The sequence below is a fragment of the Pomacea canaliculata genome, linkage group LG1, assembly GCF_003073045.1.
Source record: "Pomacea canaliculata isolate SZHN2017 linkage group LG1, ASM307304v1, whole genome shotgun sequence".
NCBI lineage: Eukaryota > Metazoa > Mollusca > Gastropoda > Architaenioglossa > Ampullariidae > Pomacea > Pomacea canaliculata.
The window spans coordinates 34,084,088-34,101,011 of NC_037590.1; the positions used below are offsets into that span (position 1 = coordinate 34,084,088).

General features: G+C 38.5%; 1 protein-coding gene across 2 annotated transcripts in view; it reads right to left on the reverse strand.

Annotated features, from left to right (window-relative positions):
- The window catches only part of LOC112560027 (extracellular matrix protein FRAS1-like), a 42,045-nt gene that overhangs the window by 18,023 nt on the left and 7,098 nt on the right, over nucleotides 1-16,924 (reverse strand). Inside the window, exons 7-28 of one of the 2 annotated variants that reach the window (XM_025231587.1) lie at nucleotides 16,377-16,460; nucleotides 13,041-13,145; nucleotides 11,526-11,583; nucleotides 10,805-10,938; nucleotides 10,035-10,121; nucleotides 9,229-9,376; nucleotides 8,737-8,886; nucleotides 8,194-8,334; nucleotides 7,740-7,883; nucleotides 6,983-7,123; nucleotides 6,504-6,647; nucleotides 5,647-5,799; nucleotides 5,300-5,437; nucleotides 4,727-4,867; nucleotides 4,125-4,406; nucleotides 3,547-3,750; nucleotides 3,053-3,249; nucleotides 2,530-2,689; nucleotides 2,218-2,399; nucleotides 1,908-2,042; nucleotides 1,422-1,677; nucleotides 185-454 (exon numbers count right to left, since the gene is read on the reverse strand). In XM_025231587.1, the coding sequence (XP_025087372.1) occupies nucleotides 185-454; nucleotides 1,422-1,677; nucleotides 1,908-2,042; nucleotides 2,218-2,399; nucleotides 2,530-2,689; nucleotides 3,053-3,249; nucleotides 3,547-3,750; nucleotides 4,125-4,406; nucleotides 4,727-4,867; nucleotides 5,300-5,437; nucleotides 5,647-5,799; nucleotides 6,504-6,647; nucleotides 6,983-7,123; nucleotides 7,740-7,883; nucleotides 8,194-8,334; nucleotides 8,737-8,886; nucleotides 9,229-9,376; nucleotides 10,035-10,121; nucleotides 10,805-10,938; nucleotides 11,526-11,583; nucleotides 13,041-13,145; nucleotides 16,377-16,460 (3,454 nt within the window). Of the gene's footprint in view, nucleotides 1-184; nucleotides 455-1,421; nucleotides 1,678-1,907; nucleotides 2,043-2,217; nucleotides 2,400-2,529; nucleotides 2,690-3,052; nucleotides 3,250-3,546; nucleotides 3,751-4,124; nucleotides 4,407-4,726; nucleotides 4,868-5,299; nucleotides 5,438-5,646; nucleotides 5,800-6,503; nucleotides 6,648-6,982; nucleotides 7,124-7,739; nucleotides 7,884-8,193; nucleotides 8,335-8,736; nucleotides 8,887-9,228; nucleotides 9,377-10,034; nucleotides 10,122-10,804; nucleotides 10,944-11,525; nucleotides 11,584-13,040; nucleotides 13,146-16,376; nucleotides 16,461-16,924 lie in introns of those variants that run through there. The other variant, XM_025231595.1, reaches the window with a different exon arrangement.

A 16,924-nucleotide genomic window follows, 5' to 3' on the forward strand; every position in this document is an offset into this window, starting at 1 on the left:
TCACCACATGAGCAATGTACATAAAATTTTATCCTGATACACTGTCAATTCTGCTTTCAGAATAATGATATTAGTATCAGATCTAAAACATTCCTCAGAATAGCGCAAAGTTATAATGTTGGAAATATGATAGAAACATATCTGTATTAAGAACATGTTACTGCTAAACAACTTTAATTCCTACCTGTATGAAGAGTATGTAGATTTAACTGCCAATCAACCCTCTCCAGGTTTCCAACAGCTGGCTCTTCCACAAGAGTTAGTGTAAGATTTTCTGGTTGTGTGTCTGAGTCAACCACTGCTAACAGTTCTAACCCAAGAGGAGTTATGTCCCCCTCTGCTGCAGTTATTTCGGGGTCAGGATGGAGAAAACGTGGTGGCATGTTATTCACAGGTGTGATGTGTATTGTGAACTTTTGCTCTGAAGATTGTCTGCTTTCTTTGCCATCGGACACTGAAAACCCACCATAGAATGTAGCCTCATAATTTATGTTCTACATAATATATACTTAATAAAAAGAATTAAGTGAGAAGAAATCTGATCTGGAGAGGAAGCTCATGGTGCTCAGGCATATCAAAAAACGTGCTGCTCATGCTGTTGGGATTCATTAAAATAAATGTTGACTACAGTTCTCATCCTCCTCACTACAGCCTCCCCCTCCCCCTTTGGACCAAAATAACCATGTGCCAAGCAGTGCTGCTGTCCAATCAGCCTTCAACTGCCATATAACTTAGCCCCTATCACATGTGCATATGCAAGTGTATATGGAAATGCAGATATGTATAATAATAATACAAAAATTTTTATAGCAGATTTCCCCTTCTTTAATGCAGACTTTGTGTGCAGTACAGAAAAAAACAAAGTAAAACACTATAAAACAAAGTAAAACAATATGAAAATGTTGATGCAAAATGAACAGAACACATGTACTTACACCAAAACATATCAACAAATATACAGAGACAACAAAACAACATCAAAAGGAGCAATATTCCATGGTTAAGGTGAGGTGGAGTAAGGTTAGTTTGAACAAATCATTGAAGGGTTTGCTTTAAATGAGCATCTAGGGATAATATTTCTGGGAGTAAATTCCAATCCTGGCACCAATGAAGTATTAGCAAACACAACAATAGTCTATATACTCTAGAAACATTCACATAATAAGATGCATAATGACACTGATAATCAGAAGTTCGGTCGAGAGCACATTGTTGGTAAGCACAGATTGGAAATTCTGTAGAAAATGTCATAAGAAAGCATATGGCTTGCATGAATGACTGTATTAGTTTGCATGTTCATGACTCTTCCTTTATGTACATCTGTGTCCATGTTTGTGTAAGAATGTATATTGCTTTGAATGACATCTCTCCCTACATATATATTTTGCAAGAGTATTTTAACAGTGTAAAAGTGGTCTCACGGACAAATGTGAAGCTGACGTCTTTTGCCTGAAGCCCCATTTCCTCATCTGGTGGTCTGTAGATTATACGGTTGTTGTTAATGTCTGCCTGTGTGAACCGAAGGACTGGCACATATGGATAGTCTATATGTTCTACTGCCCCTTCTTCATCACCCAGCAATGAGGTAAGTCGGTACACAAGGTCATGGTCAGATATTGCCTTATTATGAGGAGGGAGGTTGGCTCTGGTGATTGGAACAACCTGGTTCTCAAGCACCTGAAGCAAGAGAACAGAATATTTTTTAAAATATTACTAATCATGGGTAATTTACACCATTTTTCACAATTTACTGTGATAGTAGTTTTTTGTTTTGCCGATTGCTAATGTCTTCATTAAACTATAAAGCTTTAGATGGAGACTGATAGAAAAGAGTTAAACAATTTTATTATACTTTCTTCAACTCACAAATATAAATAACAATATAAGATGAAAGCTAGAAAACTTACTGTCATTCCAAACTGAGTACCAGGTGAAGCTGAATGAGCGGATAGTGCACTTGTGTCATCCTGAATTCCCTGAAGAATCCGTATATGGAAAGTCTGGTTGTGAAGCACATTGGGTGGACTGGCCATATCACTTACCTATTACATATTGAACAATTGGAGGATCAGTGAGCAACATCTTTCGGAGGCAGAAACAGAAACTGTAGAAATTAACCTTCTAGAACAGGTCACTCAAACAACAAGTAACATTTTCTGTATAAAGAATCTTAAAAACATCTAAAATCTGACTGGTCTTGACTGTAGCATAGCTCACCTCAAATGTAAAAAAGTCATTATCCTCCTGATGTAGCCCTTGGTGTTTGTAAAAGATGCGACCTTCATTTATGTCTTTCTGCATAAATCGAAAGGTTTTCACTCCCATGGTACCATCACTCATGAGTTCCCATCTTCTGTGCACTCCTTCCTCAGGCACCGGCACAACCATCATGATTTCTCCTGTTGTCATATTGTAATAAAAGCCTTTATATGGTATCTGTAATGCCATTGCCACTTGTATGTAAGCCACAAAAATAGCAGCATGGAGATTATTGTAAGTTTTAAAGATATTAATATATAAATGTGATACCTTTCTTTGGATTGTTCACTGTAGGATTAAGTGTGTACACAATAGCTGAAGATTTAGGATCCATGGCCTTGACCTCGAGGATATCACGGGAGATCAACATTTTCTCACCTGGCCAAACTTGACCGCCTGCATTTGCCAGAACCACAGGCATTAGACTGTTCTGAAATAAGTTGATTGACATTGAACAGATGTGTTGATTGTTGTATCAAGATCTATTATCTTCTCATTCTAAAATTCACACTAAATGCATGCAAATGTCTTACAAATCCTTATCGAATATGTGGAATGATAATTTGATGATGATTTCATGAAGGAGTGGACTAGCTGTCCATTGAAGAGCTTCTCAGATGAGCTCCTGACCATTCTGGTTGGTATGAGTTTACAAAAGGGTTGCTCCATTAGCTCTCCCTACAACTGGTACTAGCTGCTGAGTTATGGGATGACATGATCGATTCATGGAATGATTCTAAAATAAAATAGATGGAAAATTTCAGCATAATGCAGTCTGACTTCCTACACTTACTTTGTGCTGCAGCTTGATTGATAAAATGATGCTGATCTGTTGAAAGCTGCTTGAAACGATAAGAACAGCCATGTCAGTAAGCCTGCTGCTGCTGCTATGGTGACTATACATAACTTCTTCCATATGCAAGTCACTGAGATGAAACACTGACACTTGCTTCCTTTTGCCATAATGCCAAATGCTGCCATACATTGGACCTGAGAACAATAATACAGGTTACCTTACACTTTTAATGCACATACTGTCACAAAATATTATATTTTCTTCTATAGCTCTACAGTTTTGTCCCCTTAACCAAGTGTTTTAGTGTTCTGTAGCATTTTATTGCTCACCATGATTTAAACTGTTACTTGCTGCATTTTACCATTTCATTGCATATTGCTGCTTCCTTTGAACATGTCACCATTAGGTATTAACTTAATTAACTGTTTGTAGCCAATCAGACGGTTTCATTTTTGTTTTGCTGATATAAGTTACAAGAAAAATGAACTCACCACTAACCACACGTATCTCAATGGGTCCCTGAATGTTACTGCGGATGTCCAGTGTGTCACGAGAAAGTGTTGTTCTACTCCCAATCACTGCATGAAATGGCTTGTTGACCGTCACCGTGAGAGATGAAGAAGGAAGTATTCTGACAGGAAGGTGCACCTTGTCACTCAATAGATCTCCATCACTCACACGGAACACAATGTCATCTGTTGAATGCATGATGTACTATGGGTAATTTCTTGAAAAAAGATACTCAAGTACAACACATCTAGACATAAAAATTTTAAACCACCACTTCAACTCATTTGATTCGTTTAAATATACACATACATATGGAATCAATAAATGAAAAATTAGTAACTGAAAATATTTGGCATGACCTCTTTAAGTCTTTTCCCACAGTTTGTAATTCAGTTTGTAATGGCATAAATAAGAAATTTTTGGAAGAAGTCATACATTTTGCAAATTTGGTCTTGTGGCAAATTTTTTATGAATCTTTTTGATGAAGGACATCCACGTAAGTGTAATCAGCTTGCTTTAAAATAACAATTATTGTCATATTAAAATGAAAATTGCTTGCCTCTTTGCCCAAGGCTACCATGATGAACAAACCAAATCCTGCCTTCTGCCAAGTTCTTCAATGTAAACATGTCACCTTCTCCAAGCAATGTGTCCTGACTCTCAGACACCTTCATAATTTCACCACTTGTGGACAGCTTTTCAAGCTGAACAGTGAATCTGTCTACCAGTGTGTCATTGTCAATGTTCTCCACCTGTATGAGCCAGGCTGGGAGGACAACTGACTGTTTCTCGGGTACGTCCAGCTGACCTCTTACCACCACAATAGGAGCATAGGGTTTGGCTGAAATCAGAATATCATCGTCATTCAAGGTGTAGAAGAAGCATGGTATTTCTCCTCCATCAATTAATTACTGTTGTCAGTAAAACAAGAAATACTTCAAAGCTCTCATGCAGTTAGGGTACTGTTAGTGCTCTGTAAAGAGCTGATGTCACTATGTTTATAGAGGATGAAGACCTTAAAGATGGTGGTTGTAATGCTAATATATTAATGCTGTCTTATCCTTGTACATTATCAATCTTCCCTTAAAACATTAGTTTACTACTAGTTTGGCATTTAAAATAGTCTGCCAAGACACCTTGAAATAACAATATAATGTTTACCATGACATTTACGATGTTGAATGCTGTGTGTCTGACCAGCTCTACATGATAAGACACATGTTCCATCAGACAGGAATGTGCTGTTGTCACAGGCTGTGCAAGTTTGTTCACTGACACAGTCTAAACAGTGGTTGCTGCAGGCTATGAAACACAAATGAGAAAGGATTTTGATGCTACAGAATATTATTGATACACAACTGAGAGGTAAGGACAATACAGAATATCATTATTATGTAGTAGTCTCATTTGTGTATCACAATACTATCCTGTAACGTCATCCTGTTTCATCTGTGTATTATACCATTACAGAGCGTTATTGATACACAAATGAGAGTACTTTGAGACTGGATGACATTACACAATATTATTGTGATCTACAAACAGATGGATAGATAAATAGGGTATTTTTGCAAATGGATGAATGGATGAATTATAAAAGGCGGGGAATTGGGTAGAACCAGATTCTTTAAAAAAAAATCTATCAATTGTTTTTTCAATTTTCCACAAAGTGTTGTGTATGTTTCTCATATTATTATGATGTAACTATTTATGTAATAACTGCTGTTCACTCACGCTGACAGACATTGTAGAAGTCAACAAAGCTCTGCTGTTCACAGTCTTTGGTACAGTGACCTTTGTCCAGCAGAAAGGGCAGGAAGCACTTGTCACATTGCCCAGGACCTTGGCAAACCTCACATCCAGAGTCACAAGCTGTTGTTACAGGAAGGCAAGAGTCATAACTACTAACAACTACTGCTGGACTGCAACAAGCACTGATGTTGCAAAGAGAAAGACTAGAAAACAAAATATTAACTGATAGAAAGTTAGAGGAAGCAATTACTTTCTAGAAACATAAAAGAAACAAAGAACAAAGTTTAGGAAACCTTAAGTTTGTATAATGTCTTATGCATGGCACTCACCGTAGCAGATCCCATTTCTCAGATACATTCCTTGTGCACAGGATTCTTGGCACATGACTCCCTGAGCCACATGCAGGATATTTTCACAATCGGTACATACAGGTGATGCCTCACCATTCACAGTGACACATGCAGCACATCCTGGCTCACAGTCTGTAGCAAAAACAAAAAAGTCTTCATTAATTGGTGTCATACTAATGTATCTTTTATGCTTACACATCTGTTTCACAGATAATGTATGTTGTCACTTATGGTTCTAAAGCCATGCACATTAATCATAGATTAAAACACCAACAAATGTATGAATTAAAAAAAAAATATATATATATATATTATTAGAAAACATGATCAACAACCACGTGGTTAACTATACATGATGAGATTAGTTTCAGCATGCCAGCCCACTTAAAAAAACAGGAAGATAATATAAAATAAAAACAGAAATCTCAACTGGTTTTCCATGAAAATTGTACACTTTTTATCAATCTGTCAGGACTTCACAACTTCTGGTCTAGTTAGGACTTTAATACTGCGCTATACAAAATGTTCAGGTATTCCTCCTGTCACAGTCAAGGATACACACATCAGGCTACAAAAATCACTCTTTTCCACCCCTCCCCACCTTTACCCCGATGACGCCTTTGCATCAAAGAAAAAGCGGCCGTCATGAGACGCTCACACTCACCCAAAGCACTCGCCCATCCGTCCACGCTTTCTGTTCTCATTCAGCAAAATAAAAAAGTAAAAAAGCTAAAACATGTACTGAATAAGTGGATGTCGGGTTTTGCTCATGAAGGTAATATTGGTTGAGCTCTAATGTTTAACCTTCAACAACTATTTTTATTTATATCTCTTACTGTGGCAGGTCCCTTCGTTTGTAAGAAAGTTTCCTGGTGGACAAGGAGACACACAACGGCCCTTGATGAGAGAAACACCCTCTGAGCAAGCAGTACAAGAGGAGGCAGCTTCCCCACTGCATACAGCACACGAAGGATGACAAGCTGCATCGGAAAAGTACGGGTGATCGTTTGGAAAGTCATCTGCTAAATCACTAATAACTGGCTAGCTGGACCTTTTCTCTTATGATGTAATATTTTCACACATATGGTTTCACTATGATAGAAGCTGTTATAGTGCTGCCATTCACAATACGTCTACAGTTTTTATTTTTGATGATGTTTATGGAACATTGATTTCGTATTTATTTAAATTTTATCTTCTTCATCTATTGTAGGTCTAAATAAAATTTTGACAATAGAGACAGCCAGTAGATGCTGTAAGCCTGACAACATAAGTTGGGGATTTCATAGCTTGAGGAAAGAAGCTGGTTGCTGACCTTGGCAACGAGAATTCACGTCAGAGTAGTAGCCCTTGGGACAAGAAAGAAGACATTGGCCTTTGTGAAGATGTGCCCCTTCGTGGCAAGAAGAACAGGCTGGTCCACCAGGCACACATTTTTTACACAATGATGGACATTCTGTAAATTAAAAAATACTTTTAGAATTAGAGACTGAATTCAATCCATGTCTACTGATGCAAGACAGCTGACTGATGGCAGGCTGTAACCTCTTCCTGATATAATTGAACTATTCTATGCAGCCAGCCTTATTTTGCATTCTAAAGTTTTTCTCTCTTTACATTACCTGTTAACCAAACACTAAGATGACATTAACGAAGGAGAAAGTAGCTTCTGGACACACTTTTTTTTTAGCGATATTCTGCCGTCATAACGAAGAAGAGAGTTCTGTCCCTTGGCCTAACAGGCTGAGAACATCGTCTCCTTAATTTTGTTTCTGTCTTGTGGTCGTGCTTCGATTTGGAGAAAAGTGTTGGACCTACACATGTTTCTGCTGCATTTTCTTCCTCTTCTGGTTTGCAACAGGGCTGTATACAATGTTATTTTGAAGTACAAACTGTTTAGGTCTAAAGGCTGGATTCCACGCCGCCATGTTTCACTCAGTGACCTTGAGCTGCATTGGGATTAAAATTGCGTGAGAAGGTAATTAATCCCGTTGACGTCTTCGACGACTTCATCCATTGTCTTCGACCCAGAGAACCAAAGATTGCAGAAAACAATGGTCTAATATATTTACCAAGACAGTAGCGTCCCTGAACAAAGTGTCTGTCGTCGCAAACGTCAACGCAGCGGCCGTTTAGCAGCAGACGATAAGGCAATGCGCATGTCAGGCACTGCGTCACTGCAGGTCCAGAGCAGAAGCCACAGGAATGATGGCAGCCTACACAAGTGTTCATAGCGAAGAATACAAAGTACGCATGCAGTGAATGAAGATTACTGTGATTTAAAAGAAAAATAGCTTCCTCCCCCAATTAAATTTAATTAAGGAATAGAGGTTATAATGTTGAAGAAATCCAGACAAGAGCCTCTCGGGATCAGCTTCAAGCGTTCCCAACAACCGGATAACAAAGTCTGAATGTTTTGACACTGCATTTGCCGATAAACTTTCTTGTTAAGTAAACACTTATACCAAGGTAGGATAGTAGGAAATGATGAAAAATACGGAAAAAGGTCATTTATTGTCCACTCACGGAGACAGCGGTTCCCTTCCTTGTAGAATCCAAGATCACAGCTGGAAACACATTGTCCGTCCTTCAGTAGAAGCCCCAAAGGGCAGGTGAGGCAGTGGAATGGTGTGCCGTTACGGCAGGTCTTACAGGTGCTGTGGCAGACTGAAAGTTTTAAACTTTTGTAGAAAAAGACTCTAAGAAACATGTACAACATTAATCTTTGATTTATGAGGGACTATATGTATAAGTGTGTGTGCATGTGCGCGCACGTGCGTTTGTTTTCGAAATAAAGAACATTAGCAGAACCTAAATTGAAAGACGCACTGTGAACCAGATACGGTATTTTATAATTAGATAATATGCCCAGTCGGATTGCTACGTACGTCAGCAATAAAACATGTTTTTACCTCAGCGCAGGCCTTTTCCGTATCTTCTCACATCTCCTTTTCTTTTACTTTGTTCACAGTTTCAAACACCCACACCTGCATCTCTGTCCTCAGGTTCTCTGTCAGTCCTATGTATGCATTCAAGAGCGTACATACCTAACAGGTATTATTGACCTACCTATACAGGTATTGTTTACAGCAGGAAAGAAGCCATCCTCGCACTTGTCCTTGCACAGACCATTCTGTAACAGGCGTTCCACCTCTCGACAACTCAAACAGTAGTTTGGATCGGACAGCAAACACTCTCCACAGGCTGGGGAACACTGGACTGAAACAAACCAAGACGTGTGTTATTGGTTTTTGACCTTCTGTGGTCATTGATGGCGTATGTCTGCATTACACACTTAGCACAACATTTACAGGTAAGATGCCACTTTCAGAAACTTATGTATATACTATGTTTAAGTGTACATACATTGGAGACGAGAAATTTAAGGTAGCCTACGTGTCTCATAAAAATTCCAGTAAGAGCTTTCCTGCACCATTACTCTGATCTCAGAAGGGCTCTACACGGTGGAGCAGCACCATCTTAGAATCACATTATTGTCCCTGTCCGTCAAAGCTTTCTAGTGTATTTCATGAAGGTCAGTTATTTTCGTGTTTTGCATACCTGGCTTACATTCACCGCAGCAACGTCCTCTGTGAACCTCAGATACGGAACCTTTGGGGCAAGCTGAGCAGATAGTCTGGTAGCAAATGGTCTTCCCTTTCCTGCAAGTGCAGATAGTGCAGGGGTTCGGGTCCCAGGTATCGCTATCCTGCACATCAAAGTCTTCATAGCTGACAATAGAGTGCAAGACCAATCACCACACAGTAGGGATACTAGGAGAACACAGTGGTCAGAGACTGTACGGGTAGTTACCTCCATCTGGTACAATGGCGTCAGATTAGCAGCCTTCAAGTAAGGGGAACAGCCAGAGACTGTTCGGCCAAGTACTTTCAATTGTTTGCAATGGCCACATATTGAAAGGACAAGTATAGTCGATCATTTTGTTCCTAAACCTGAGTTAGGAACACATTATCGTTACTCGCCCAACAGATCGCATCTGAATCTGCAGGGGATTGCATTTGTCGGGTCAATTGACAATGTCCGACAGGTCTGTCGATGGAACAAATGTAATCATTTTTTGCTTCATTTGTCTCAGTCGAGATAATTCATAAATTTATCAGCCAAACGCTAAAGTACATATTCACTATCTTTTGGAGAAAGAATTTATGAACAATGCTAATTTATAAACCAAGCTCCTTTTTAAGCTCCTTTGATCATCTCCTACTCACAGAAAATGGATATTGCCTTTATCTAGCAATTTGCCAGCTATTAGAAACATAACATCCCTTTTCCCTTTTGAAAAAGAAAATATAAAATACCCAAATTAAACTTTCATAAATTCCAGATTCTAGGTCCCACTGGCTCACCTGAAAGATGATTCCATTGTATTCACAAACTGAAACTGTAAGGCATTCGTCACAACATTTACCGTTTGAAGCAGTCAGCCTTTCTCCCTGTGGAAAGACAGCTTGGTTTGCGTTATCATCATTGATGGTACAAAAGACGATACATCTTGTCATAAATTCTGCATTAAGATATTAGCAGGTAATCTGGTACAATTGTTAAAATACTGAGACCAATGTGAATGTAAACATTTGCATACGCCATACATACACGGAGGCAAACAGTGCGCCCCTCTGTACCTTTTGGAGATTACACTCTCCGATGTACAAGTGAGTCAGGCGCACTGGCAAAACAAATTAGGTTTATTTTATAGAAAAAATATTGTCGAACTCATGTAAATCTTGTTTTTTCATGCATTATTTCCATTTTCTGTATGTCGTTTTCGCTCTTCTTTCAGATTTTTCTGTGTTCTCTTTCCTGTTTTAATTTTGTGGTTTTATTTTTATAGTTTATTTCAGTCGATATTTTAAATCGTTAGTATAAATTTTTATAATACTCTTTTTATTTTTGTAATAGTCGTCTGCAGTCTGTCATTTTTTTTTTTGCTTTAAAAAGTTTAATTTTCTGCCTCTTTTTGAATATTTTTTAAGGTCGTCACTTAAAAAGTAAAGCGATCGAGTGCGCATGTGTGTTCATATGTAAGGGGGGTGTAAGTTTTATTTATTTTATTTTCAGTCTTTTTTTTTTGTAAAGAAATTTTGTCAATAACATCTTAAAGTCCTAGAAGTATTACCTGTTTGCATTGCTGCAATCTGCAAGCCAGAGTGCGACACTGAACCTCCCCACCGCTGCACATGCAGAACTCACAGTCACTGATGTTCCACATGTCACCATGGTAACGCCTGGGAGTTTCCAGTTCACAAGCACCTGTTCTTAGAAATGTAAGGAGTTTGCTGGATATTTGCCACATATCTGCAGTTTACTCAACGCGATTTTACCCTCTAATAACCACCCCTCTCTATTCTGGGTGCTGAAGTGAAATGGTGCTTAATGCATAAGTGTCTAAAGCTTTTTTTCAAACTGCATATGAATGCCAGTTTCCATGGATACACAGGCAGTAGAGCTGTTATGATATTAACCACTTTGGTCACTCCTTTGTAATGCCCTTTTAACTTTTTAGTCCATGGTCAATATGGGAAAATGTCGCTAGTTGTTGTAAGGTTAAGAGACAAAACATGGTGGGATTTAAACTGATGTTTCAGTACAACTATTGTGAGAAGTTATGCGTTATCTTTAAATATTGTTTTCTGTTTAATACTTCAGTTTTATTTATTCGTATTCCGACTTAAGCCTGTCTGGTATGTTTTCGTAAATGGTTGCAGTTTATTGAAGTCATCAATTTTCTAAAGGGGGATATCGGAGATGGAAATTAACCATCCTGTCATCTGAAAGCATGATAGTCTACTTGAAAAAACACCAAGAAATGATTTTAATTAACAAAAAAATTTACTAACCTGATGACGGAGCGCATGTAGGACAGCACTGCCCAGGCAAAGTCACCGATCTTTCACCCTGAAAACATACCCAGCATTCAGCTGCTATCCTCCATCACAGTGGCTATCAAGCTCACTGTTACTGAAATATACTTCAATCAAGTCCTGAGTTCGAATGCATATTCATTTTTAGAGATTTTTTTCTGATTTGAATATTATGTACAATAACTCACTGACTTTCACAGTCATTTACAGTTTAATATTTGTCTTGAACATATTACAGTAGTCAGGCAGTTCGTGGTGGTGATGCTGGGATTGTGTCTTTTGTATAAATGAAAATGAGGGTTTGCACGAATCAGAGTGTGGCAAATGTTGGATAAAATCCAGGTAATAAATGCTAAAACTGTAGTTTCTGTCAGCTGTGCTGAATGATTGAATATGAATACCGACGCGCTTGTTTCAACAGCAGACAGTGTTTCTGGTCTGGTAAGACTTAGGCTCAGACCGAAAGTTGTGAAAAAGGCAAGAAGATTAGAAAAATAACTTTGGATGATATGACAGCGAAGCAGTTTGAGGGGCAGGCACTGTTGCCAAGAACAACAAAGTTTGGGGTATGATATTTCCGCCCACATGCCCAAGTGAGGCCACATGAACCTAGTAATGCGCTTTTTTCATGCTCGAATTATTGTGGATTTAGAAGTTTTTGGAGATCCACGAAAACACATTCAGATAACTACTGAACAATAGGAAGGGCTCCATAGACTCAACGTTCCTGTCTTACCTGATATATATATATGCATAAATCAACTTTTATTTATTTATTGTTAAGTGAAAGCCTGCTGCATAGCTTCTTCCAATAAAAAGTTGAAGAAGAAATGCGCTGCACTTTTGTCTTTTTCGTACAGCTTTGTTGTTCGAAGAGACAGCACTATTTTGCCAAGATCTTTCTTCATCTTTCGCGTCTGACTCACAAATAACCTCTTTCAACACATTTTCTAAAAAAAAAACCTTAGCTCTTAAACTGCATCTCGACAGAGAAAAATATCCGCCATGCAGTCATGCACGCAGCAAACCTGCAGCGCAGGTAACGCATCATCTGTTAGACACGTTTAAACAGTTACCTGGAAGGTGGCAAAACTAAGCACAAGGATCATAGACGCTTCACCAAAAGCATCGGTGAGACGCACCCCTGCCACAAAAAATGCCACCGACACCTTGCTCTTTAGCTGAGCTCACTGTTGTGGATTAGGGCACGATGACATGCAAACTGTGATCCGAGTCGGAGTACGTCTTCAGCTTTAGTGGAGCTAAAAAAATATCAATATCTATCTCAGCTTAGCTGGAATCTTGGCGAAGCGATGTGCCAAAAGCAAGTGCCAATTCTCCAGACTGCGGGCAGAAAAGCTGCTGCATGAAAATCGCAAACAAGGTTTGTCTGTGAGCAGATTTCGAAGTTTACACAGGCAGTAAAACATGACACGTACTTAGTGGAGGTAAAAATTGCACATTTTTTTGGAACTGAAGAGGTGGACGTACCAGGCCGCATTCGATGTCAGGGCCGCAGTCCTTCTGACGACATTGCGTTATACCTTGGGTACACACACAGGTTGTGCAGGAGTCTGGGGTCCACCTGTCTCCCTCCTGCGATAAAAATAAATAACTTTTTTATACACTTGCATGATTTGAAGTTTTTGAAGTCAGAATTTTTCTTAGTTTTTTAATGCTTTGGTCTTCAATAGACTTTAGGTAGTTTTTAACCTTTGTCATTTTTCTGTATCTCTACCGTCCTGTTTTTGTCTAAGCTTGCTGTTAGCTGGCCACTTGTATGCAAATGTGTTCCTGTTTCTTTCAATTTTTTTTCTTGATAAAGCAAACGAGGAAATAAATCTGTTTCTTTTAAAAGGATGACTAGTAAAGAGAAGAACTTAGCTGAAAGAATGAATGGATATATTTTTTTCTTGAAAGGATACATGGTCAATAAAAAAAAAATGAAAACTCTTACTTCGAAAAATATGAATTAACTCTGTTAGTGCAAAACTGACAAACTGACGAAACTTCGAGATAGCAATGTAATCTGTTTAGTTCAAAAATAAAATAGAAGTAAATCTCCTTTCTGATATGTTGTTTTGAAACTGTTGACGATAAAATGCAGAGAGAAACCCATTATAATAACTTTATAAGAGACTGCATAGAAGGAATGGCAACGGGAGAATCTTGTTACACTAAAACATGGATCAGTGTGTGTAAAAGAAATTACAGGCTTACACTGTTTACACTTCAGCAGCTTTATTTTTGCTTCCTTTATTACTTTCCTTTCTTAAGGACATTTTTCGATCAACAAAGCAGAAACATCCTAATCCTTAAAATTTCGTCACTTGGCTTACATGCAAATAAGTTTACTTATGATTCTCAGCACCAGAAAAACAAGGAGGTCTTCTAAATGTGTTCAAGGATTTCTCTTTTCACTCCAAAATTCCAGGTACAAGCAACCAAACTTGAGTGGAAAAGAAGCTGACGCAAGCCAATGGAGACCAGTTTCCTTCCTCCCTCCTCCTTTCCCCAACTCCTGCACTCTCGCCACTCCTACACATGTTTGCACCCGAGTGAACTGACGCACCTATTAGTTGCCATTACGCCGGGCTTCTGGAACTATCGCAGGAGGCACAGCACGATAGAGAGAAGACGGCCTCGTCTTGTAGAGATCAAAACCGCTCTGTTCAACTTGCTTTGGACCAGAAAGGGTTGAGGAAGCCAAGAGGCATTACAACTTGCGGAAGTTACATGCACTTAACTTTAAAGAATACGCCAACTGTTTTCCTCCTTTTATTTGACTTTTCTGAGCATTTTGCTTGCGTTGCGTATTAATATCATTCATCTTGATATATATATACACACACCATTAAAGCGTTTGTATGTCTCATCGTAGTAAATTGTCAGTTGAAATATTTATATGTGGACTTATTTTGGGTAGATGTAAAAAAAATTCTGGTCGTACTTAAAGCAAAGTATGCGTTGGTAGGACGCTCATCCTCGCTCTCTGATCGTGTCCGGTGAGAAAAGGAGAAAACTCTCGTCGGTTCACACGACTGACCACTTTAGAGAGTTGCGAGAGAAATATCAAATTGTTTTTCATTGCAGAACCTTGGAAGAGATATGAAGAAAGAAAGAAAAGAGGAGGCTTGTGTAAATATTGATGGAACCTGGGGAGGGTGCGGGTCTTTGTTGCGTCTTCATCTCAATGTCAATATGTCGTGGAGCGACGTCTGCTTTGTAAGAGGATGTGAAATACGATAAGGCATCAAGAGAGAGTAGGTCTGGTAGGCCTAGTGAGGAAAAGGACAAAGCAGTTCTTTTTGCAATCCATTTTTTCTTTATTAACGATGTATTTTTATTTTTCAGTCATTTTTGTCATCGTCAACGTATCAGCATCATATTATAAATAATTTATGTCACATTTAAAGGGCATCGCTGTATGTGTAGATGGATAAGTGTGTGTGCGTGTGTGTATGTGCGCAGGCAAACATATAGATACGAATAGAGTGATGGAATAGCAAAAAAGTTATGTTCGCAATGGAATGTTAAAAACTCTAAATCACTGCCTCTCCTCATGCGACGAATGGAAGACTTTTTGTAGATAGAATGCTTCTAAGGAATAACTTGACTGGCATTTCCTAAGTAACCAATACTGTTGTGTATTGTTTTATTTTCGGATGTACGTGGTACAAATTTTATTAAAGTAATAGAACACTTGGCTTATTCAACTAGCATTCATGACAAACAAATAACAGTATTTTATGCAGTACTGAGAAGCTACATCTTGACTGAGAAAGCGCTGCGATCACAAATATATAAGGGTATGACGTTTGCATATAAACTGTAATGCCTTCGCTAAAATCGAGTAAGGAGGAAAAAGAATGGAGAGGGAGAAAGCAAAACAAAACAACCAAAAGGAAAAAAAAGTGAAAATGGAGGTACACCCTAAACCTACACCAGCTGTTTGTATACTTGTCTCCCACACCTCCTGGCGGTTAGGCTTCCATTTTAGGCCACGTTGGTTCTTTTACTTACTCCTGACATTGGTGCTAGCACCTGTGTTTGTAGCTGTGTAATTTGTTGGCCGTTAGGCTGCCTTTACACTGCCTTATCTTTGTTTAGAGCTAGAGATAAATGTACATTTATTGGCATAAGACTTTTAACGAATGCCAGAAACATTTTGCCCATTGTTGTATATCTGGTGATTTTTTTTAGGACAAACACACCATCTCATCTTTTAGAAATATTTATCGTAAAAGAACAAAAAGGGAGAAGTATACAGGGAGAGGTATTTCATGTCAAGAACTGGGTTGGTCGTAAGCATGCGTATTGCCTTTCCATATATATATATATATTTTAAGTACCCGCACGCTCTGCTATACCATTTATTTACGGTTATCTGTATAAACTGAAAGAAGATAGAAATGCTGAAGAAACCAGCGCAAAGTGGCGTTAGCACTTTAGATACTTCATCACTTTAGATACTAGTGAGAAGAAACACCCGGGGGAACTGACAGTCTGCTAAGTAAACAATCGAGTCAATGACATAGCAAACAGGAAGGAGTGTGGACAGCAAAAATAGACCAGATGGAACAGAGTGATAAAACTACTGTCAAAACAGAAGAGATGGACAAGATAGACCAGACTCATCGAAGCAAGAGAAAGGACATAACGTATAGAGCAAACTGGAGAAACAGGACAGAATAACCTCACAAACGACTGAGGAGAAAAATTAGCTTGGGAGACAAAGGGATGAAATATCTATTGGATTGGTCAGGGGGAGAGAGGCATTTGTCTTCCCTGTGGAAAGGGTAAGCAAAAGCCATAGAGTAAGTTTACCTGATAAACATGTTGATGGTCCAGACAAGTCTGTCTCTTGCATGTCATACAACACTCTCCTGGGGAAGGTGGAAGGAAATCTTCCTGCAATCGAAAAAATCCGACAAACAGTTCAACATTCTTGATACTGAAGGTCAATGTAACTGCATCGTCTATCGGTTATGACAATGAATCGAATGGAAGGAGACAAGACATGAAGCATTCTGCAATAATGAGCTTTATTCTCTAATTGTTTGAAAAATCTAGATGGAGCTGACAAGTGGACGGGTGACAAAGAGAAAAACAAACACAACCCAAAATTTTTTTACACATGTAAATAGAGATATCTTATTGATATATCTTTTTATATATATGTAGACAGATGTATTGATTGATAGAGAGTTAAGATGGAGCAGACTAGGCATAGAATCTTATTTCAAAATAATATTCGAACTTTAAAAAATCCCACAATTCCAAACCTATTCATAGTCAGTCTCTCTTGCAAAGATCAATTCACAGGTGCATATGTTCTCACACAAGCACACAAAGAACTCACTGGGATAGGTCTT